We start from the raw sequence: 24,483 nt of genomic DNA on the forward strand, positions 1-24,483 counted from the left end.
TCCTGCTGCTCCTGTTTTTCCATTTGGAATCATTTCTGTTCTTCCTGAATTACTCCTTTAGTATTTACTCTAGCTCATATCTACTATAGAAGAATCTCGGTTTTTATTAGATTTTTCCATTGTTTCCATTGTAAAATCACCTCTGTTACTGTCCCTCTGAGATTCTATCTTTTTCAGTTGTCTGCTTTAAAATTTTTCTCTTTGTCTTTGATTATCAAAAATTTCACTGTTACACCTAAGATGGTATTTTTATATTTATCCTGCTTAGTGTGGGTAGCATTTGTGAATCAGGTTTGCTGCCCTTTTTTCAGTTTTGGAGAAGTTAGAGCTAACATCTCCTTAGATAGTGCTCTGCTTCTCTCTCTCTCCTGCTCCTGATATTCTAGTACATGTATGTGACCTTTCACTGTCTCACGTGCTTCTTACACTTTCTTCTTCTTTCCTTTTTTATTGATTTGAGAGCGAGGGGGAGAGAGAGGGAGAAAGAGAGAGAGAGAAAAACCTCATCAATCGGCCACCTCCCATACATGCCCCAACCACTCCCCAGCCAGGGCACGAACCCACAACCTGGGCATGTGCCCTGACGGGGAATCAAACCATGACCTTTTGGGGCACAGGGTGATGCTCCAACCCACCGAGCCACACCTGCCAGGGCACTCATGCTTTTCTCTTTGTTAGTTATTTTTGCTCTTTGTTATTCAGTCTGAATATTGTGTGCCGATCTTCCTGCTCATTAATTCTCTTTTCAGCTGTGTCTATTTTTTGTTAGCCCCATTCGGTAAGGTCTTAATTTCAGTAACTGTAACCTAGGGGTAATTTTTAATTTGATAATTTCCGTTTGATTTTTTTTTTAAAGGTTCCAGTACTATGCTGAAATTCTTTACCTGGTCCTCTAATTTCTTGGTCATATGAATTACAGTTTTGTTAAAGTCTGTGTCTGGTAATTTCAATGCCCAGATCTTCTGAAGGTCAGTTTTTCTTGGTTTTGGTCTTATCTCCTGGTATTCCTAGTAATGTTTGTTTGGTTGCCAGACATTACGAACTTTAAAATGTGCAAATAATTTGAGGGTTTAGATGATGATATTTTCCTTCAGAAATCACGTACTTCTGCTTCTGGCGAGCAGTTGCCAGGGACTGAGGAGACTGAGGGTGGACTTTAGTTTCTGTGAGGACTGAGTGGCTTGTTCACTCACACTCCTAGTGATGAGGTCCCTTGGGGGGTTTAGATACACCCTCTTTCTTGGTGATCTCTGAACTCCAGTTTTCATCCTTCCTACCCCATGAGATGAGAAAACTTTGTTCAGCATCTTAACCTCTCACTTGTCACTGTCTCTTCAGTTTCTGAACCTATAAGCCATTGTTTGTGAATGGGCAAATGTCTGAAGAAGATGAATGGTGCCAAATTTAGTGTTAACTCTCTTCCTTCTCTTCTCTCTAGTACCTGAGCCCCTCAAGTCCTCTCTGACTTGGTTACTCTCTAATGCCTCTAAAAAATAATTTTCCTGCCCTAGCTGGTTTGGTTTAGTGGTTAGAGTGTCAGCTCTAGGACTGAAGGGTCTCGGGTTCGATTGTTGTCAAGGGCAGACTTTCATCCCTGGCCTCAGTTGGGGCACATGTGGGAGGTACCCAATCGATGTGTCTCTCTCACACTGATGTGTCTCTCTCTCTTCCTCTCTCCCTCTCTCCCTCTCTCTCTCTTCCTTCCACTGTCTGAAAAGCAATGGGGGGAAAATATCCTCGGGTTAGGATTAAAAAATTATTATTATTATAATTTTCCTACCTTTTGTAGTTGATCTCAGTGGGTTGGTCTGTTCTCAGCTATTCTGCCATTACCAAAAGCAGAAATATTGATGGAGTTCTTGCAATGTTGTAGTAGTTGAAGGATTCAATATCAGTCCATTCACTCTTTCAACAAGCATTTGCTGAGCATCTAGTGTGTGCCAGGCTAGGTGCTAGTCATACAATGGTTAAAACAAACCACATCCTAAATGAAATCTCTCAACTTCCCTGCCTTTGAGACACTCACCATGACCTGGAAGAAGCGCAACTGTACAAAGAAAAATAATTTTAGAAACTAATAATTCTCTTATAAATATTTATATATAAAGGGTTACATGGGGGCACATCGGAAGGCATGGTGTTTGGACAGGAAAAAGATATTATGGAAGACTTCAGCAAAGGTTATCAATTGATCTGATCTTGAAATATGAGCAGAGCAAAGGAGAAGGCTTGAAGGCATAGAATGTATTCAGGGTCAGAAAATAATTTGAGTTTTGTGAAGCCAAAATCTAGATTTTATGGGAAGTGGTGATGAAAGTGATCACGAGGAAACAGACTCAGAGGCATATTATATCCAGTCCTTTATGCTGGGCTGCTGAATCTGAGCATTATTCCCTTGGAAACTAGGACCAACTAAATGACCCCTTTTTCTCTGACACGAAAAAGGAAGCAATGAAGGCAAACCCGGGACCAAATGAATTGGAAGTTATAGGTCTTACGGAAGTTGTTGAGGGACTCTAATCTTAGTGCTCTCTCTTTTTCAATGAAAAAGAAAGCTAAGACATTGACCAGTATGTGACATTAGCAGAGATGTGACAGGGAAATTTGGAAGAAATAGTAAGTATTTGGAATAACCCCTGTGTTAGGTAAGAAGGGGACCCAACTAGAGATGAATAAATGTATTGGTGACCTGCAAAGGTCAGCTATACTCATCCCAGTCCTTTGTCGTCCTTCTGACTTCACATACGCAATTGTCACTTAGATTAGTTTTCAAAATGGCACTTAAGGAATTGCAATAGAGCAGAGAAGCCACCTCTTTCCTCATTGTGGCAATTTGAAATATAATAGTTACAATTCCAGGCTCTTCGGTCAGGTAAGACCTTTTGGTTCTGAACGAAGGCTGCTTACTGTGTGACATTGGACATGCTTCCTATCTTCCTGAATCCCAATTTCCAAATTATACAAAATGAATGTAATTGAAATGACTTTGTGGGATTATCATGATTTTTAAATGAGCTTTGTCTGGCAAAACACCAGGTCTAGCACCTGTCACATGACTGCCTCGATAAATTGCAGCTGTTGTAGTTTTAAGTTGTCATTCATGTCGTTTTTGTCTGTTCTCCTTAAAGGGCATTCTCTTCTCCTCAGTGGAATGTATAAAATCCACACAGGACCTGGTGAAGCTCTATCTGCACGAATCAAATCGTGTTTACCGGGATAAGTTGGTGGAAGAAAAGGACTTGGTTCTTTTTGATAAAATCCAGACAGAAGTGGTCAAGAAAATTTTTGATGTGAGTATTGCCCTGTGAATTCTCCTTACATTTGAAAAATAATGATAGTTATGCAGGTGATCACCCAAATAATAAAAATCTAGCCTCATAAACTGGAGAAAATCAGAGATTAGATAAGGAAAGAAAAAGCGATCATTATTTTGCTGAGATGAAAAATGCTGGAAGAGACAAATTATTTGTAGGACCTCAGTGTTGAGAAGGCCTGTGGACATCACCTGATCCAAGCCCTCCATTTGTAGTAACTCCTCTCAATGGCATTTCCCAGTCGATGCGCCACCATCCTTGGAAATGCGGAAGCCCCGCTTTGCCAAGGCAGCCATTCGGGAACTGGGAATGACTGGAAATGTAGAACAGTTTTGAAATTTGGGATCTTTGAAACAGTTTTAAAGACTGGAAATTTATTCTAATGATGATCTAGAATTCATTTTCCTGTCTACTAATCCTAGGTCTCCATGACAAACCTTCAAATATTTTAAGACCATTTATCTTGCCTATCCTAGGTCTTTTCTTCTTCAAGCCAAAGAGCCTGTTTTTGTTTTTGTTTTTAAACTATTTCTGACATGGCTTATTTTCAAATCCAGAGTAATTTGGCATCATCTTGATTGCTTTCCCATCGGTTTCCTCCTCTGAAATCATGGTGCCTGACTTTCACCACACTACCCAGCTGGTGTTTGGCCAAAAGCAAGATCGCCATTCCCCTTTTCTTATATATTATAACTTTGGTACTATGTTTTCCAAAACGTGTCCTGCCAAATAGTTGTACCACAATATACTCCTTGAAAGAAGGCATCTATGATTTCTCAATTTGAGAAAGTACTTCATCATGTTCCTCTCTTAGAAATGTATTGTATTCAGCACTCTGAAGCCCCGAATATCTTGAATGAGCCTAATTCACATATCATTTCCCAAACATATTGGACCCTATAACTCTCCCCCTCCATAAGACCTATTAGTAATTTTCAGAATGAATGGTCCATAGAATGTGCCTTGGAAAACACTAATACATTAACACTTCCTAAGACCACACTACATTTCTTAGTGTCAAAATTACCCTGCAACTAACACCGAGCCTTCTGTTGACCAAGGCCCCATATTTTCCACACATACTTGTCCTCTCTTGAACTTAGAAATAATCAAGTCTTGTATTTAAATGTACCATGTTGTCCCTATGTTCATCTTGTTGGGTTTAGCTCTCCATATTTTTTCCTGGTAAGATCCTGGGTCTATCTCTGAAGATATTTATTGTCCACCCCAACCTATATGACAGCCTTTTGGATGTTTGGGCAGTATTTTAAGTAACGCAGTTCAGTCTGCTCTTTACTGGTCCCAACACTCTGAATTCCTCCACTTGTCCCATCATTTTTATATGGCCTGATGTTCAGCATTCTCACATCTTAGATACTCCTGAGTGCTGTAGAATTTGCCAAATTATGCCTTCATTGTTCTGCAAATGAGCCTTTACTGTCTTCTTAAACTGGTCTAAGCTAGCACTTTAGCCTAACAACACTCCGTCTTTGAAATAGAGGTTTCCATGTGGGTCTGTATGCTAAGGACACATCCCTTTCATCAGAGACCAAGACATAATTAATACTGCCATTATCCCTTCCCAACAACATTTGCTGGTTGCTTTTTGGATTAGTGCACATTTTTATTTTGGCACAAACAGCATTTATAGCTTCCTCTTCAAATGAATTTTATACTTTTTTCATTGTTAGACCCTTTGTAAAAATAAGCATTAATCTCACATACTCTTACTGCAAAGTACAGTGTCATTGTTATAAAGAAGCGCTGTCACGGCACAAGCTAGGTAAAGAAATCTTGCTCTGTTACCCAGCAATGGAACTGTTGGAATCCAAACTATTTAGCTTGGCTGGAAATATAAGCATTTCATTCTTGATTTTTATTATGGTAAAAGCAAAATTCTTGACTCTTTTCTCCTTTTAGGGATGAGATTTAGAATGACTTTCTCTACCTTAGCACTATACGGTTGGGGAGACGTCACCGCACCTCCCACCTGCTTGGGCCAGCTTGCCCAGTGAGCCGTGCCCAGGCGACACTGCTGGCTGTGACTTACGCAGCTCTGAGCAGAGCTCGTGCCGTTGGGCAATCACTTATCGTGCCTTTTGTCCTTGTCTGGCTATTCTGATTTTATGAAACTTCTTTTTAAACCATCTTCTTGGTAAAATATATGCAGTTTGTTCTCTGGATCTGCGAGCCCCAACAACATTTGAAATGCCATCCTGAAGCTCCTTTGACTGCACCAACTCTTGGTGTTGTTATTAAAGAAAAGTTACCCAATTTTCACCAAGGGAGTGGTATAGTCCTGTTTTTACCGTAAAGCTTAAAGTTCTCTGATGTGTGGCCCTTGTGTGACACGGTGTCACTATTAAGAAATCTTTGACTCACTGTGTGGGTTGCTTTTCTCTCTCCCTCCTATACAGCTCGGCTCTGCTCTCAAGATTGGAGACGTATTTTGTTCATCAGAGTCTTTGTAGCCCAGGCCTCCCAGGTCTGCACTTTCCTTGTTGCTCTGCTAGATCATTAGTGTAAATCGACTGCCATCAGGACTGATTCCCAGTATATTAGCTCGTTTTCAAACTGGGTAAATGTCCTCCCACATCAGTTTCCACGTTTTCGTCAACTAGCGAGAATGGCTCTCCTGCATTACATTAAATCCTTGCCAAATGTCTGGACATTTATTGTTCCTGTCTGGCACAGCCAGAAGAGTTTTAAGGGTTTTCTATGGCCCTAAAACTGCCTTCAGAATATAATAACTCCTTGATATTTAATTATTTCCACTTTCTTCTTCTTATAACCAGGCAACAGCCCTGGTTTCCCTAAGGATGTTACTGTCATCCTCACTTTCCCTCCATTAGGTTTGATGAATCTTGTCCCATGGGCTTAAATGTGAGGTACTACGCTTAAAGCTAACCCCACAGTGCCCCTATGTCCCGGGCAATGCCCCTGCTGGCGAATAGCATGCCTGTCACCTCTTTTTCAGCTGGACCGCTCAGTCTGAACTTTAGGAGAAAAGAATGGCAGGCGGGGACAATTGCTCGTGCCGGTGCAGGTTTTACTTGCGCGTTAGAAAACCCATTCTTTCTTAGACTTGCTTCCTCTACAAAACTTCTTACACTTGAAATCTCAGGCATTTGTGTTTTGATAAGTAAGTAGTTCCTCGCTGAATTAAAAAAGAATTAGCCATGTCTTCAGTAGACTGGTGGTGAAGAGATGTGGACTCCACATCTTTTACGTTGAGTTGACTAGGTATTAATTAAACATGCTGAGGTTTGTCCTGGAGACAAGAGTTCACAGACAAGAAGCCCAAATCCTTATGAAAGTTTTATAAATAAGAGGCTCTCCTGCAAATGCTTTAAGATGATCAACGCCCTTATAAACGAGCCAGTCGCTAAGGATGGCCGGCCGTTTATTCTTCAGAACCAAGCCCTCGGTGCTGCGCCTATGAAGCCGGGCTTGCATCGCCTAGAGGGCAACGTCACAGGGAGCAGGAGAGGATGTCTCATGATATTGCTGTGGACGGCAGGGCAAGACGTGTTGGAGTGGGTGTGGGAGGCATGAGGCCTCTGGGTCATGCCCTTCACTCAACGCTGGGGAGAGAGCCCCTGCCTAGAGACGTACCCCCTTCTGACCCCATCTACTCTGCTCAGAAATGGAGCCCGTTCCTTACTGTGCTCGTGCAAAGGGTACCTTCCACCTTCCGCTTTCCATCCTCAGTCCAAAGGGGTAGCAGACATCATCCACGACTTCGTGGAGCTGATACACGAATATTAGCCGCCCACTTTAGAGGGCTTCCCAAAGAAGGGAAGTGTTGGAATCAGCGCCGATATTTAATCTTAGGGGGTGTGCAGAGAGAAAAGGAAAGCAGGCGCCTCCACTCCGTGTGGAACCAGAATTGAGAGTCAATAAGGAGGGCCCTTGTCCCTGTATCTCATCTCCAGGACACGGAAGAGACTGTGCAGCAGACGCGAAGCCTGAACATCTTTTGCCACTTTGCACACGGCATCGGGGAGCCCAAGTACATGCCTGTGCAATCATGGGAACTTCTGACCCAGACTCTGGTGGAAGCCTTGGGGAATCACAATGAAGTCAACACAGTGATGGACCTGGTTCTCTTTGAGGACGCCGTGCGCCACGTGTAAGTGTGCTTCTCCTGTTTTCTTCTCTCCGTTGCCTCCTCTCCCCAGGGTCTGCGGTCTCAGTTGGGCATTGGAGGACACTGTGACAAAACCGGGAAGGCAGCTACTGCTGCTTCTGTGGAGGTCAAGACGGCAGCTGGTAGAGCAGCAGCGGCTGTTCCTGCCACCGGCCCTCGGGGGCACCACGGTGCTGAACTCAAGCAGAGCAGGGTTTATTGCTTTGCCTGTCACTTACCGTCCCTGGGCATGAGCACCGTGACACCGTGGGAAACCACACAGCTCAGAACCTGCATCCCCACCCCATACTAGTCCAAGGGCCAGTTTTATAGTAATGAGATTGGAGCTTTTTGTTTAAGTTCTCATGTATTTCAAAAGTTAAATATCCTTGTAAGAGCTGCTGCTATCAGATGAGTCCCTGAAGCAGTCGCCGAGCCTCCCTGGTAATGGATAGTCATGCCAGTGCCTTCACATCCCCACTCTGAGTCCCGCTCACCACCCTCCCCTGCTGCCCAAAGTCTTCCACCCTGTCTCCTGGTACTCACGGTCTTCAGCGGACAAAGCTTGAACTTCTCCGAACTGTTCCTTCACTGATAAATTCTGACTGACAACTGGATACCCGAGTGACCCTGAGTTGAGGAAAGCTGCCTCTCCTCCCCAGCCAGTGTCCCCCGGGGCCGAGAGGGAAGGCAGCACCCCCTTCCCCAACCTCACCCTGCTGGCATAACTGAAACCACGTCTCCTGTGTCCTTCACAAACTCCAGGTTTTTGGGGGCACAAATAATTCGGCTTTCCTACTCACTGCCTCTTCATTATTACCTCTCCTGCTGTCACCTGCCAGCACCCAGTTACTCTCATCACCTACCAGCGACCTTGGTGCTGGGACTGTCCTCTCCTCAGCCCTGCCTTTCTTCATTCCTGGCACCTGAGTAAACCTCGTCTGTCCTTTCCCGGCCCTCTGAGCTCCGGTGGCCTTGGCTTCCATCACCTCAGCCACTCACTCATATCCTGGGACTTCCACCAGGAGGGGACCCACCTGCAGAGTCTCGATTCAGACCTTCCACTCTCTGACTCGCACGTCCTACCCTTCCGCGCACCTGCGCGAGTTTCCATTCCAGCTCTTCTTAAACTTCATCAAGACTTTATTTCACGAAGAAAAATGAGCTGCTCTCTCAAACTCTTTGTCCCTTCATCTTCTATGTCTTTACTTTCCTCAACCACCACAGACCCAGTCACCCTGGTGCAAGCGGCCCAACTTTCCTGTCGTTGCCTCCATGTGACAAACCCCACTGTCCTCTTACTCCGCACTTGCCCCTAAGCATCTGATGTTATTGAAGAAAAGCCCCCCGCCAGGTTGATTTGGTTTGCTCCAGATATCCAGCCACAAATATCAGATGGGCCCTCGACTTTGCCAGAAGCCCTCCCCCACTAATCTTGCTGACTTCCCTGTCTTGTGATGAGCACCACACAGATTTTTCTTCTTAAGCTTTTAACACCCCTCCTCTCTCTTCATCTGCAGTTAATGAGCACCTCTCTTTATTTCACTGAGATAATGAAAGCGACCAGAAGAGAATTCTCTCATCTTCCTGCCATCAAATCTAACAGCCGATCTGTGTTGCACCCACATCCCACACACAGATACTGACTTTCCTAATATTTCAGTTACTCTTCATATTTGAAGTCAGTCTTTCCACATGTGCACTGGGTCCCAGCTCCTCTCACCTTCTCAGTGACTACTCCTTCCTGCAACTATCCTCTCCTCTCCCCTCCTCTCCCCTTCTCTCTCTCTCTCTCTCCCCCTCTCTCCTTCTTACCCCATCATCACTAATTCATTAATTTCTTGACTATATGCATTAATATAAACATGCCATATTATCATTTGTCAAAAGAATAATCTATTCTTAATTCTTATATCCCTTTTTATCTAGTACCCCATCTCTCTCCTATTTACAACCAAACTCGTCAAAGTATACCTGTCACACCTCATTTCTCATCCCCTCCTCGGGCTACTTATTACCACTTAAACAAAGAAGCTCTTATCAGTATCACCAAATACCTGCCTCTTGCTAAATTCGGTTGTCACTGCTGGGTCCTCCCCTTATGTTATGTGACTGCTCCGCTGCAGTTGTCATGTTAACCACGGTATCTGTTTACATCCATCCATTCACCCAATGCGTAGTTATTGGTTAGACGGTCTTAGGCCGAGTTCAGGGGCCTTTGTTTCAGTCACTGCTAGATCCCCAATCCTAGGAACACAGCAGGTGCTCAGTACACATTCTTAGCATGTCACGTGAGACATGCGATGCAGAGAAAAGCAGAGGGAAGGAGGACAGGCAGTGCTGGATGGCTGTGGTTTCAAGTGAGGGGGTGAGAAAGGCCTCGCTGAGGAGGCAGCATTTGACATGGCGAGTAACACGGGCGTCACTGTGGGGCTGGCGCACGTGCTTTGCTTACATCAGTTCATTTAGTCTTCACAAAACCCCCGGAGAAGTAAGGTCTAACATCACACACCCCAGAAGTTGGTAACAGAGCTCACACTCGTGCAGTCTGGCTCCAGAGTGTTGGCTCTCGGCCCCCACACTAGGCAGGACGCTTCTCCATGTGCCTTTTGTCTCCCCTGGTCCAGCGGAAGCTCCTTGAGCAGGGACTTGCCCGGCTCCCGCCGAATCCCAGTACCTTGGACAGTGCCCGGTGCACAGCGGGTGGGCAGTGAGCAGTGGGTTTAATGTGTCTGCTCATTGCCCTGCCGGGCGTGGCTCAGCGGCTGAGCATAGGCCTAGGATCGAGGCAATCAGGGTTTGATTCCCGGTCAGGGCACATGTCTGGGTTGTGGGCTCCATCCCCAGTTGGGGGCCTGCAGGAGGCAGCCCATTAATGACTCTCTCATCATTGATGTTTTTAGCTCTCTCTCTCCCTCGCCTTTCCTCTCTCTGAAATCAATAAAGATATATTTTTTAAAAATAAATAAATAAAAAATAAAATGTCTGCTCACGAACCTTGTGGAAACCTCAGTGAGCATTCCCCCCTCTTTAAGAGCAACCCAAGCCTGTGTCACAGTCAATGTGGTTTCCAACATGGGTGGTCAAACTGACTAACACCGATTTAGCAATGGAAAAGTAATGACCGCCTTGAGGGGGCAGTTCTGAAGAATAAAGTGTATTTGATGTTTTAAAGTATCACTGTCCCATGCCTTCATCCTCGCACTGCCCTCCCCTCCCCTCCTGGAGGCTCCTCGGCCCCCTTTGCAGCTTCTACCAGCCAGGAAGAGCAGAAGCATCTTCCTCGCACACCAGAAAACAGAGCACCACGCAAACACCACAGTGAGAAACACAGATCCCGTGGCCCCTCATCACTGCACACAGTGCCCATGGCAGAGGCGTTTGAACTCACTCCAAGAAGGTCCCACCGTCTGATGTCCAAGGTGGGAACAGGGCAGGCAGAGAAGGGTGACACTGCATGAGCAGGAACTCCCAGGGCCTGTGCTCATTTTCACTGTATTATTGGCTCTCTGTTCTCACCACCTGAGTTCTTAACATTTTTTAAAAAATATATCTTTATTGATTTCAGAGAGAGGAAAGGAGAGGGAGAGAGAGAGATAGAAACATCAATGATGAGAGTCATTGATCGGCTGCCTCCTGCACACCCCCGACTGGGGATCGAGCCCGCAACCCAGACATGTGCCCTGACCGGGAATCGAACCCCCATCCTAGGTCGACGCTCAACCACTGAGCCGCGCCCAGCTGGGCTTAACATTCTTTAGTTTGATCCCCCGACCTTTCCTAAGCTCTGCTGCTTTTGCTCTGAACTCAATAACGGGGCCCTGTGGAGTAGTTACGGCACATGTTCTGCAGACAGAGCCAGACCCAGGTTCAGATCCCGGGTCTGCCACTGCTTGGCTGTGGTCCTTTGTGGAGGACAGTCGCCCTGTCCGTGCCTCAATCTCCTCTGGGACGCGAGGCCATGACCGCCATGGCGAGGGCTGCTGCTCCCGGCGCGAAGTGCTTTGCACTTAATGAGCCGGCGTCGGTGGTGGCCTCCTCCGCGCCGTTCCCTTCCCTCGGCAGCACCGTTTTGCTCCCCCGCCGGCTCCCTCCGTGGCCTCAGCAGAGCCGCCTCTGCTTTGCCTGAGAGCTTTACGCTGATCTTCCCCTGCTTTGGGCTTACCCTCCCTCCAGCCTTTCCTTTTTATTCACTGCCACATATCTTTTTCTGCCTCTTCCTTTCTTTTAGGAAAAAAGGAACCTCAGATGTCCTTCTCTTGTGCCCCTTTTTTGCATACCTTACCAGTTCTCATGTATGTGTGTGCGTGTGTGTGTCATGTGTGTGCTCACATGTGTGTGTGTGTGCACACGGGTGTGTGTAGTCTTCAATAAGCCAGCTTCCTCCAGCTGTGCAGCGGTACATTTTCAGCTTTTGTTTTTAATCACCAGAAGTGCAGTAATGAATTAACTTAGGCTGCCTTGGTTTTCAGGCCCAGCAGCCCTTTAGAATATTGATCTTCTTTTTAAATTTTGTAATTTAAATGCAGAGTCCTTTGCCCTCGTCAGAGGTTGTTAATGAATCCCCAGCTGGAGTCTAATGCTGACAGTTGCAGACTTAACCATTCGTCTTTGGAAACTTCATCTCTAGTGATGTATTTTCCATTTAGATGTTGAGCAGCATGCCCCACACTAAGCTGGGCGGACGCCTTCCAGCGTAGAGCTGGGTGTTAGGCGGCCGGAGAACCCAGCTGGACTCCTCATCCTCCATGCTTGCCTCTCTCCTCTGTCAATCCATCTCTGCCCTCTCCTTTTTTAATCAGCAGAGAGGACCTGGGTATCTTAGCACCACAATCTCTCCTTTTGTCATTGTCGTCGGACACCATCTAATGGAGACAAAGCAGTGGCCCTTGCACCCAGCATAATGACTGATTACGTGCCTACACAGTCATATTTTGTTTTCACCTCAGACCTTGCCCACCAAAACTTCCCTTGAGCCCTTCCTCCAAACCAGGGTTAGCTAGACCCTAAGTTGCTCCACCCCTAATTGCCATGACTTAATTTGAATATGGAATTTCTCATTATAATATCATTAACACAAGACAGGGACATAGGATTATAGCCCATGCAATTCAATCTCAGATCTATCCTCTGCTTTACTTGGTTGGACTTTACCTGAGTTCTTGTTTTATACTCTTTCAGTCCCAAGACCATTGTCTCTTCCTCCTAATCTTATCCATTTCTCCACAGTGGCTTTGTTACTGCGTCACGTATTCCCACGTCCACTGACTTAACATATTTTCATCCAACTAACCCAATCTAACGTCATCCTCCATTACAACAGATTCACCTTTCGATGCCACCTTTCTGCAGGGCAGTTTTTCAGTATGTATCAAAAGCCATAAAAATTGTCTTACTGTTTGACTTGGCAGTTTTACTCCTAGGAACTTATCCTATGGACATAGAGATATGAGCTAAAAATATTCACACAGCATTATTTGTAACGAGAAAATGTTGGACACAACCTAAATATGCAACAGCAGGCTATTGCAGACAAGGAACTTAGTCTGTATAATGGAATTTTGTCCCACAATTAAAAGGATGGTTTAGCAGATTGCTCGGTAACATCGGAAAATAATCACAGTATATTGCTAAACAAAAAAAATGATTTCAAAACACTGTTCAGTATACAATGTGAACCCAATTTTGAAAATATATGGGCTAGAAATATATTGAGTTTTCAGATGTAATACATGTGTATACACATAAATATATACTTATAAACATACAGACACTAGAAAAAAGTTCAGAAGGACATATAATTAATGTCAATAGTGTTTATGCAAGTTAGAATTGTAGTTTTTCTGTTTCATGCATTTTTACAATGAATAATTACTGTTTTTAAGATGAGAAAAGAAAAGGGAATAGGAGTTATTCTTAGAAAGAGTGTACGTCCCCTGCATAGGCATGTACGTAGTGCCGAAGGGAATTTTAAGGCAAGATGTGTGGTGTACTTGGAGGAGAGGCTGTGAACAGTGCATGGGAGAGTGGCATCTGGGGAGGGGCAGGGGGAGTGGGTTCCCCTGGGGGGGGTCTAAGCCCAGGGCCTGGGAATATTTCCCCATTGCTGGGTGAGAATATGGCCACTGAGCATGGTGAGTAGAGCTGCAAAGGGAGGAGTCCAGAAGCCAAGGAAGCGGGTGTCTGTAGGTTGGCATCAGGAATCCGCAAGTACTCGTACAAGAGCACCGGCGTCCAGGAGAGAAGAGAGAGAGCTAGAGCTGTTCAGGGCTCTGTAATTCCCTGCCTTTAATTTCACTTCTCCTCTCCCAAGAGGAACAAACTGTTCTGTTTGTGCTTGTCCTCTGGCCTTCCCCAGATTTTTTTTCTAATTGTGTGCTTTCCACTTTTCTTTTTCCTGCCCCCTCCTCTTGCCTACAAGCACAGAGAGATGAAGCAAAATGAAGTGGGGAGGGGGCAGAGCCAGGCTTGGCTGGGGAGGGGCTGGAGGGTAAGCCCTGGTCCCCTGAGCCTGCCCATCACGGCCGCTCCAACCCTGCTGGCAGCCCTGAGCTACTCCCCCACTGCCGCTAACTCACCAGCGGCGACCTCAGTCCACCCGGTCAAGAAGGTGAGGCCAGGTTTGGGGACAATTTAACTCAAGTGTCCCACAGCTGGGCCCATGGTCAGCCTCCGGGGAGGGTTCCAGCTCTCCCTCACTGCGCCCGCTCCTCGCAGAGAAAGGGCCTGAAGCCGCGCTCTGCTTCCTGCCCCTCAGCTGCCAAATCAATCGCATCCTGGAGTCCCCGCGGGGAAATGCGCTGCTCGTGGGCGTGGGTGGGAGCGGCAAGCAGAGTCTGACCAGGCTCGCGGCGTTCATCAGCTCCATGGACGTGTTCCAGATCACGCTGCGCAAAGGCTACCAGATCCCCGACTTCAAGGTAAGAGGCTGGGCGCTGTCCGGGGAGGCTCGCCTTTCTCCAACGACCCATGGCTCCCGCTCGCCAGCTCTTCAGTTCCCTTGCCCAGAACCTTCGCTTAATTGTCCACCCATTTACTTCTCAGACTCTGGGCTGATGAGTTCTCATTAGTCTCAGCCTGAGAACACGGCCTTTCTTCCCAAGTCTGTGGTTGTGAGGCCTCAGCTGCTTGAGCTACATCTGTGCAGCCTTGGCCTTCGCACAAATAGGAAGCACACCTGTATCAAATGCAGCACACGGCTCTCCCACAGGTCTAGGAGCCTTAAGAGGAATTCTGACAGTCCAAGTTTTATAAGTAATTCATATTTTTAAAAATGTGTTCAGTAACCACCAGCCACTGGGAGCCTCAGGGACATTTCCTGGTTTCAGACATCAGGCCCTTAGGAGACACCATACAGGCTCTAGAAGGCGGAGAAAAGCTTTCTATGTAGCTTTTAAAAGTCAGTTAGTCCAGCCCCCTCCCCTTTATCCATGGCCACAATAGAGGCACCGTAGGGAGCTGTGATGTAATTTCCATGAGGAGGATGCTCTTGCAGTCCCTGGGAGAATCCTATCCAGCACTGAGCCAGACCTACGGCCAGCCTTCTTAATCTCTCAGCTAGTGATGCTCACTGCTGCTCGGAAACCACAGCTCAGCCTCTCGGTGACTGGCTGAATCAAAGGTCATTCATATACCAGGTTCACATTAGGTCAATCTTTGTCACTTCTAAAAAAGAGAAAACAGCATAGTGCGTATGAGAATTATGCATTTACAGAACAGCCTAAGCCTGAGGTTCTCAACCTTGGCTGTATACAGAAGTACCATTCAAATAATGCTGGTGCCTGCATCCCCCCCCCCCCCCCAGAAATTCTGACTTAACTAGTCTAGGGAGCTGCCTGGGCACCAGAACTTTTCCAGGCACCCCCCAGATGATTCCAATGAGAGTTGAAAAACACTGTCTTTGGTACTTCTGCAAATGCATAGGGTTGAGAACCATTGATCTAAAGGGGAGTTTATTAACTTTAAAGGTGAGTTTATTAGACCATGAAGGGCTACTGTAAGGAAATGTATGAGGCTCTTAGAGAATGAGCTTTGAGTGGTGCAAGAGGCAGAAGACCAAGATTAGGGACTGATGGTTTGGTGCATGGGATGACACTCCAACCAAATGAGCCACGCTGGCCAGGGCCCCAGGTATCTTGCTCTGTCAAGACCAAGAGCAGTCACTTGCCTCCTGGGGCAGGTCATTCACTTGTATGATGATATAAGTCTTCTCTGTCCTTTGGAAAGCTCTTACCTCTTTGCACAAAGCAGGAGCTCTAGAAGCTAATACAGAAGCCATAGTGGTTTTATGAACTACAGATCATCACTATTTAATTTTACTTGCCCACCCCTATTGGGATCAAGGCCTGGGAATGGGCATATTATCCTGTCAGTGCAACATTGAGCTCTTCCCTGCCTCCTGTTGCCATTCTGCTCCCCTGAAAGTAAACAGGGAAATGGCCCCATTCCTAAAGAGTGGGTGGGGATTGCTTGCAAGAGATCTCTGATATTGATTGTTTTTGCAGATGGACCTGGCTAGCCTGTGCCTGAAAGCCGGGGTGAAGAATCTCAGCACAGTGTTTCTCATGACTGATGCCCACGTGGCTGACGAGAAGTTCCTTGTGCTCATCAATGATCTCTTGGCATCTGGTAAGAAACTCTTTGCACTTGAATGTCTGATAAATTCTTGCTGGAGATGGAGTCATTTTGTCCAAGGTCAGAAGAGCTAGGTCATAGAAATGAGGGAGAACTGGTTCATCAAGGTTTTTCTAAGGTTGATGCTGGGCCTGTTGATCTGGCTTTTTCGTTTACCTATATGGCAAAACAAACAATAATCTTGGGCTCTCTTAGTGGGACTAGATCTGATCCTTGGAAGAAGAGCAGGTTAAAAAAAAAATCTCTTCATGGTTTTCCTTGGTTTTCAAAGAGCTTGACAGGGGATGTCAACTGCTTTATGACACTATGTACGAAAGATGGGACTTCAGTCGAAAGTTCAAATCTTGGCAGTTTTACTGTCCTTATTTATCCTTGCTTATTTAGGACTTCAGGACTGGACTTACGTCAACCATTCTAGAAAAAAATATTTATATGTATGCAAATCCATCCAAGATATATCCAAGAAGACAATATAGTACATAAATTATGCATTTTCAGAAATGTGGTGTGTATTTATATTTATATTTATACTTATACTTATATTTATATTTATATTCATTAAAAGGAGAAGAGAGCTTGTCTGTCTCTTCAACTGAATTCAGCATCTGCAAAACCACCTCTTCATCTGGGTTAAAAAAGTAGTCAGTACACAGATGTTCCTAAATAAAATTTCTGCCTCCAGCTTCCCAGCATTGAAGAAAGTTCATTTGTCCACAGTTCACACCCTGTCCCTTTAACTGAATGGTCTTTAGTGTATAAAGTCCAAGGACCATGATCACAATATACTTGCCCATAGCCTGTCTCATGTCTTACATTCAACATGACACCTGCCATGCAGTCCCCAGGAACTTCACTGCTTCAGAACCACTCTCTGCTTCAAATTGTATGCCCTTGTGCCCAGGCCATTTTCCTCTTATGTCCATGAGGAGCCTCTGGTCCCTGGTCCAGGTCATTCACTAGCAGGCCGTGTGAACAAACTTAGGCTTGTTTCTGATGAGACCAGAGCTCCAAGTTCCTTGCTATGCTGGCTCCGAGTATCACACTGATCCCACACTCTTCTATCTTTCCCAACCTGCCCTAATTTAGTCTTATACTTAGGAATTTGCCTACTAACTCTTACACCTTTTCTACTCCAATCCAATATATTTTTTCTTTTTCTAAATACTATTTTTTAGCATCCCACTACCTCTACAGCAGTATATCTCCTATTACATTGCCTCACCTTTTATTATTTTACTAAATAATGAGAGAGAGGTCCGATTACCCTCCCACCCTCAAGTTGTGCCCTAAAGTCTAATTTCTAAAACAATGAAAAGGGTAAAATTGTGCTTCCAAAGACTTATAGCTTTGGAAATGCCAGGCATGTTGCCAGCCTCACCCTGTATCTCGACTGGCTCCAATCCAGCCAGGTCACCTTCTCCTAAAATAATGTCTGAGACACAGAAAATGTTATACTTTTACCAATTGAAATTTCATTCCTCACTTAAGTATTTTTAATTTTTCATTTAGGAAAAAACATTTTTTCAAGTTCAAATGAATTTATGAAGCTCTGCCCAGCTAAGACAGTGCACTCCGACAGCTTCAAAGTCATGGTGTTCCAAGCTCATATTTCCCTTTTAAAGCTTCTATATAAAAACAAGACTTACAAACACATTAAAATGGATATAAAATTAAAAGTAATGCTTTTCTCTTCATTTTTCTCCTTTTTTTCTTAACTGCTTTGACAAGGAGAATAGGGCATATCTTTGTTCTAACTTTTTCATGTCAAATAAATTATTTCCGGCTAGAAAGTAACTGACTGCCAATCCAGGCAGAGCTATGGTGATTCCTCAGAACCTCCGCATCCACTAGTCTTTTTATTTTATGGGGCTGTGCAATCGTTTTATTCTTGTATAACACAGTGGAGACTAGGAAGCTATACATTGGGCTACCTTGCCATTAACTCATCCCTCTCTAGTTATCTACAGTGCTGTTCGGTTGAAGATAAAGGTACAGTGAGTGAATTCCGCTTTTTCAACTCTCCTCCAGGAACATCTTCAATGACCTCATCCTCTCACACCATGAGCTATCTGGTTTCCTCCCACACTTCTTTAGCTCACTGTTTCATCTCTTGGTTTCCTGGCACCATTTCCAAAATCAAGTATTGATGGTAATTCAGCTCATTAATCCCACTTCTGATACCAGTCAAACATTTCAGAACCCGTCATTACATCAGTTGCATCTCAGGGGAGTTACAGAGAGACAGCAAGAAATCCTACACACAAAGTGATTAAACTCCTGGTTTAATTCGCAAAAGGCACATAATTGTATAAGAAGCAGGGTGACCACCAGATCAGAGCAAATGAAGAAATAAAGCATGTCTTTGATCACTTCCCTTGGCTTAATAGAGTCCCTCATGGGGGTCATGGAACTGCTGGCTAAACTAGGAATGAAACGTTTGCCCTTGCTGAATCTCAAATGTTTAATTCTTTACTGTCCTATGTAATAATTCCTGAGGAATATACACTGGCCATCAAAACCAGGTATTTAAAATTTTTTACAAAATTTGTTCTCTCTTCGTTCTTGAACCAAACTCAGCATCAGCAAGGCCCCATGCCCTGCCTTTCTAGGGTAGCACATATACCTCCATCTCTCCAGCATTTCAAAAAACCCATTTACTACAGTCCCAGCGGAGAAGACTTCATCTGTTTGAGGTGTGTTGTCTTTTTCTCTCTTAACCCTAGCAGATTTCATACTTCATTTTACTTTGGGATTTTATGTTGGGACTTTCCTTTTGCTTTTCAAAAGGCTTAATTTTCTCTCCAAAATTAAGATGTCTCTTCAGTGGCCCAACTATGTCACTTTCTATCTATTCCTATATTCAAAACCACTTATTGAGCTCCCATGCCCCAGTCAGCACGTGCTGTGCTCAAAAACAAGTATCCTACTGCCTCTCTGTGGCCTATTGGGATAGTTCATATACAACTGTGTCTCTTCTCTTGTATAGTCAGATGCCTCTCCATCTCTGAACCATACTGGTTTTTTAATATTTGGGTCAAACCTCCTTTTGATATATAGAGCATGAAAAGATCACCTCATCTCCAAGGTGCTTAAGATTAGATCCAAGATTGGCATGTTAGGGGCCTGTGCACATCACATGAAAATGTGGAGTCTGGAAATATTTGTAACAGATGTGGCACTGGATTGTGCTTCTCCCACGAGTACCTGGAAGTGGGTTTCCTGATGGGCCATCTATGCTTTACATAAGCTAAAATCTGGCCCATTTTCCCTGACAGGAAAAAGACAAAGTGTGGGGCAAAAGAGCAGCTGTCAAGCATACACCAGACCTCCTAAGCATACTTTGTGGCCTCCCTGGATCTGTTCACTAGATGCATCCTCAAACCTCAGACAGTGAAAATTTAAACCAGCACCTGCTTGGCTTTCTAGCTGCCAAACAGAAATTCCAAAAGGATAATGCAAAAAACATGCTTGAATAATCAGCCTTTCCTTTCCTTTATGTGATACTAAATTCCCATCCAAGTTATTTGAGCTCATGTTCTGTACATTTCCCTGCACTGCTAACATCTCGCTCACCACCTACATCCAAGAGTTCATCAGTTGCCACCAATTTTACCCCTTTACCATTTCTGAATCCATGTCTTTTCTTTTTCTTTGTTTTTTAAGATTACAACTCACTTTATTATTGAAGGCAAGATCCTCCACCAGCAAAAAAGGTTATGACTTGCTTTATCCCTGTGGTGGCCTTGAATCCATACCTTTTCTCTCATGGCTACCACTGACCTTTCATCTTTGCTTCTCTCCTTACTAGCCTCCTCTCCCCCACTTTCATCCGCACTTTCTCTCCTCTTGAGATGACACTGTGCTGTTTCCTGACCTTCTCACTCACACTGATCCTTTGGAACCTCATACCCTTCTCCTTCATCTGGATTAACTTCTACCCGTATTACAAGACTGGCCTTGGGTGTCACCTCTCCAGGAAATCTCCACTGACCCACTATCACCCTGAGCAATGAGAAGCATCCCTTCATGTTTCTGTAGCACTCAGTGGTTGCACACACCACCATTGCCTTAAAACACATTGTAAACTCCCAAAAGGCAGAGACCATGTTGTCTGTTGTTGGTTACGTTTCTGTTTTTAAATAACCCAGAGATACAAAATACAAAGATTAAATAACTGCCATCCAGCTTAGGGAATAAAACAATACTGATATAATTAAAACGCTCTGTAGAGACTGTGTTGTTTCCATCATTTATACTGTCAGGACCTCACGTGTCTCCTGGCCCATAATTTGTATTCACAGTGTACCTGTTAACCTGAGGTGTACACACCATGAGAATGATGTGCTGTCTTATGTACTAGATATTACTATTGAACAGGTATCTTGAGAAGGTTTCCAGCTACAAGGAGAGAGGGACAGGGGTGCTAAGACAGTCGCCACACTCCCTCACTTTTTCTCCCTCAAGACCAGAGAAATGTTTTTGAAAACTGTTAGGCCTAGGTGGGGTCAAAGCCATTAAGCCAGCATGAAGCTAACTGATTCATAGAGACTCTAACCCTCACCTTTGCGCTTTTATCACCAAACTCCAGCTAACTGAACCATCTTATACTGTTGGGATCTCCTCCCCCCAAATTAGTTGTAGCTCCTGAGAGCCCCAGACTAACACAGAGAATATGATGAGTAGCCTGACTTACCAAATATTGGGACATGTCAATGACCACATAGAGCCCACAAGCATTTGGAGGCAGAAATAGGACTTCCCACCTTTAGGTCTCAGGAGGAATCTTTTCAACTATTTAAATGGCCTCTGCCTGTGTCACCACAAAATCCCCTCTGGCAGTTCAGCTAGTTTCCTGCTCCAGCATGACTACCCACATCACACAATAAGGGATAGAAATATTGCCAGGATAAATTGGGGGAACAAATCTGAAAATGCCAACCTTGCTCCCAATTCAGAGGTGCTTAGCCCCAGATATTCCATCTGGTGACCTTCTTCTTATGGGTCCTTGGGATCTTGCAACAAACACCACCATCCTAAGACCAGGGGGAAAGTCTCTCCATTGCCTGGAGGCTCTCAGCATCTTGACACTAAGGGTTTCACATCACCCAGGGTAAGCAAACTTTCTCTATAAAGACCCAGAAAGGAAATATTTCCAGCTTTGCATACAGTGTCTGCCACAACTATTCAACTCTCTCACTGTAGTGTGAACACAGCCAGACAGTACCTAAATGAGCGAATGTTGCCATGGCCAATAAAACTTTATTTATGGACAATAAAATTTAAACTTCGTAGTTTTCATGTGTCATTAAATATTATTATTTTAATTTTTTCAATCATCAAAAATTGCAAACACCTTATTTTGCTTGCAGGCCACAAAAAAAGGAGCAGAGGGCCAGATGTAGCTTGTAGACCATAGTTTGCTTCCTCAATGTCCATGATCTTTTTCATAAAACACCAAATAGTCATAAAACCTATGTATTTTAAATAAGAGAAAGGTGAAGAATGCAGATCCATTATTACACATGATAAGGCCAAAGGGAATCCAGTTTCTCACTGGAGGGCTCTAAGATATTAATAGATGAGTAAATGCAGGTTATAAAGGAGAAGAGAGTACAGGCCACAACAGGCAGCCAGCCCCTTAAGCTAGAGGAGCATGGCTCATGCCAGCTCTACCCGAGTGTTTCTCTGTTAAAGACTGCCCTGAACTTACTGAATCCCAACACATGCTAAATATTATTCCATTTTCCTAGCAGTTTTCTCTGACCCCTTTTTATCAAATGAATCTGAAATGGGTTATTCTATTAATGAGATATTTATTTTGACAAGTGATAGCACAGGCTGTTTTATATGCATGCTATGAGATATCTTAATAATGGAAATTAAATCAAGTTCACTCAATTAAGGGGAAAAAGTAAATGATCATTTTCATGATAATCTTTTTTTTATTTGGACCTTTTAAATGATCAAGTCTAATTACTATAAGACTTTTAGTAAATGCCTGGCTAGATTAGCAGTGTCAAACCACGCAGGCCAGACATTGCGGGAAAGTTAGCATGAGTTTCCTCCAGATACAGTAGTTCAAGGAAGGGCAGCAGCCTCGGGCATGCGGAGAATCGTAGTTCCCGATCACCCTGATGCAGACCCTCTGCAAGCACCGACCCGTGAGGACCTCCCCCAGGTCCACGGGGAAGTAGCAGGGGGAGGGTGGCCCCAGCGGCTGCTGCCGTCTCTAACGTTCCTGTGACGCGAACCTTCCTGTGGTGGTTACGGAGGAAGGAAGAGGCTCAGTGAATGTGGAGACCTTCAGAGAGGAGCTTGTATGTGATTCCAGGTCCACGGAGCTTCGACACCCATGGAAAGCCTCGTACTGGGGAGGTGAGAGAGCCTGACCCATCTCTCAGAATATCCTAGAGTGAACCACACTCACCGTAACATCAGATCCAGCGCTTTCAGATTTTAGCTATAGCAGCGCTACTTCACTCTTACCTCCCTCAAGCTCGTCTCTCTCATTGAGAAATCTTGTTATTTCATATCAGCCACACAGCTATCTTTATACCTCCCCACCTGCCTCCATTTCTTCAGCTTTCTCCGTTCCCCCCATATTACCATCCCTCCTTCCCAAGGCCAACTCTTCCATTGAGCTAGGAGCCCGGTTTCTGAGCCAGCATTTTAATCTTTCTGCTCTACCTCTCCTTTCCATTTCTGACTCTGCCTCACAGTGTCCACATCCTCACCACCCACATTCACTTCTTTTCATTTATGTTTTTCTATGGTTCTTTACAAAATATTTTGGATATACAAAAAGCAATGAAACAGACACCCATGCAATTGTGAACAAGGCTGCAAAGAAGAAACCTCCGGCGCACATGTGCAAGTTTCCTTACAGTCGGGGCCCAAAACTTAGGTGATGAATTATCTCCTTGTGCATTTCGACCTGACTAAAAAGTGCCGTGGTGCTCTCCAGAGTAGCTGCACAAATTTGCTGTCTGCCCAGTGCCTGTTTCTTCCTAACCTCCCTAACATTTGACATCCCTTATCTGACATTAGTTTTCCCAATGGGTATGAAAGGAAATACCATTGCTGGCCTTCCCGTATTACTGGGACCTTGGAGCACCTTCTCGAGTGTTTAGTGGCTTCTCCTCTTCTGTGACTTGCCCACTTACATGTTTCCTTTTAGCTCTTGGGTTCTTTGTCTTTTTCTTGTGGATGTGTAAGTGTTCCTTATATATTCTGGATACTATCCCTTTTTCTTTACACCGGTTTTAAGTATCTTCTTGAAGCCTGTATTTGACTCTGTCATGCTGCTTTAGGTTATGTTGTAAAACATACTCTTTTTGATGCTTTGTGCTCCTTGTTTTTCAAAAATCTTGTCCTACTCAGCTCCATAAAAATAACCTCATGTATTTAAGTTTTAAATGATCACTGTTTTACTTTTCATTTGCAGGTCTTTAATTCACCTGGAACATATTTTTGTATGGTGTTCTAATTTTATCTTTTAATATTCCTACTGAATTACCCCGACATCGCTTATTGATTGGTCCACCCCTCGTCTGCACACTGATTTTTAATGACAATTTCCCATCTACATCTGGATCTGTTTCTCGGCGTTTGGCTCTATTGTTCCGTTTTTTTTGCACCAGCACCACTTTCATGCCGTTTCAGTTAATGTAGCTTTATGGGTAGTCCTGATTTCTGGGAGGGAGAATCCCTCCTGCTGGTTCTTGTCCACAAATATTGTGGCCATTTTTTACCCACTGCTCTTCCATATATATTTAAGAGTAGGCTTGTCAGGATCAAGAAAAGAACCCTATCTGGTCTTTTATTAGAACTGCATCTTCATGATACTGGCAATACTGACTCATCCGCCCATGAACACAATACTTCTCTCCATTTACTTAGGGGTTGTATATGCCCTTCAACAGCATGCTATAGTTTCTACATCAAGAGCTAGCACATCTTTTTGTCTATTTATGAATGCCTGCCTTACATTTTTTGGTATTCTAAATAACTTTAAAAAACATTTTTGCTGAAGTGCAGAAATGCCATTTTATTTCCAATTTTGATTTTATATCCAGCAGGCCTGTTGTTGAACATGGCTGTGAGTTCTGATTGTTTATGTGTATATTCTCTTAGATTTTCTATGTTTTAGAAAATTTGATTTTGAACAATGATGACTATATTATTTCCTTAACTATCCTTATACATTTAATTTTTTTTCTTAACATTTTGCATAACCTAGGACATCCATATAATGTTGGATAGAAAACATAGTTGAGAGTCTGTTCATAACTTATAAAAATTTCAATCTTTACCCACATCTCTCTATTTTCCTCACCCCTCAGCCCTTGGCAACCACTTTTCTACTGTTTCTATGAGTTTTACTTTTTTTTTTTCAGATTCCACATA

At 44.2% G+C, this 24,483-nt stretch overlaps 1 protein-coding gene across 1 annotated transcript in view; it reads left to right on the plus strand.

The window, feature by feature from the left end:
* Window positions 1-24,483, plus strand: part of DNAH9 (dynein axonemal heavy chain 9) — a gene marked incomplete at its 5' end in the record, with an annotated part of 294,508 nt that overhangs the window by 168,378 nt on the left and 101,647 nt on the right. The window contains 4 exon segments of the mRNA XM_081115813.1: window positions 3,129-3,290; window positions 7,250-7,446; window positions 14,201-14,363; window positions 15,948-16,071. Of these exon segments, the coding sequence (XP_080971939.1) occupies window positions 3,129-3,290; window positions 7,250-7,446; window positions 14,201-14,363; window positions 15,948-16,071 (646 nt within the window).

Source organism: Miniopterus schreibersii, assembly GCF_964146895.1.
Source record: "Miniopterus schreibersii genome assembly, chromosome: 16".
Taxonomy (NCBI): Eukaryota; Metazoa; Chordata; class Mammalia; order Chiroptera; family Miniopteridae; genus Miniopterus; species Miniopterus schreibersii.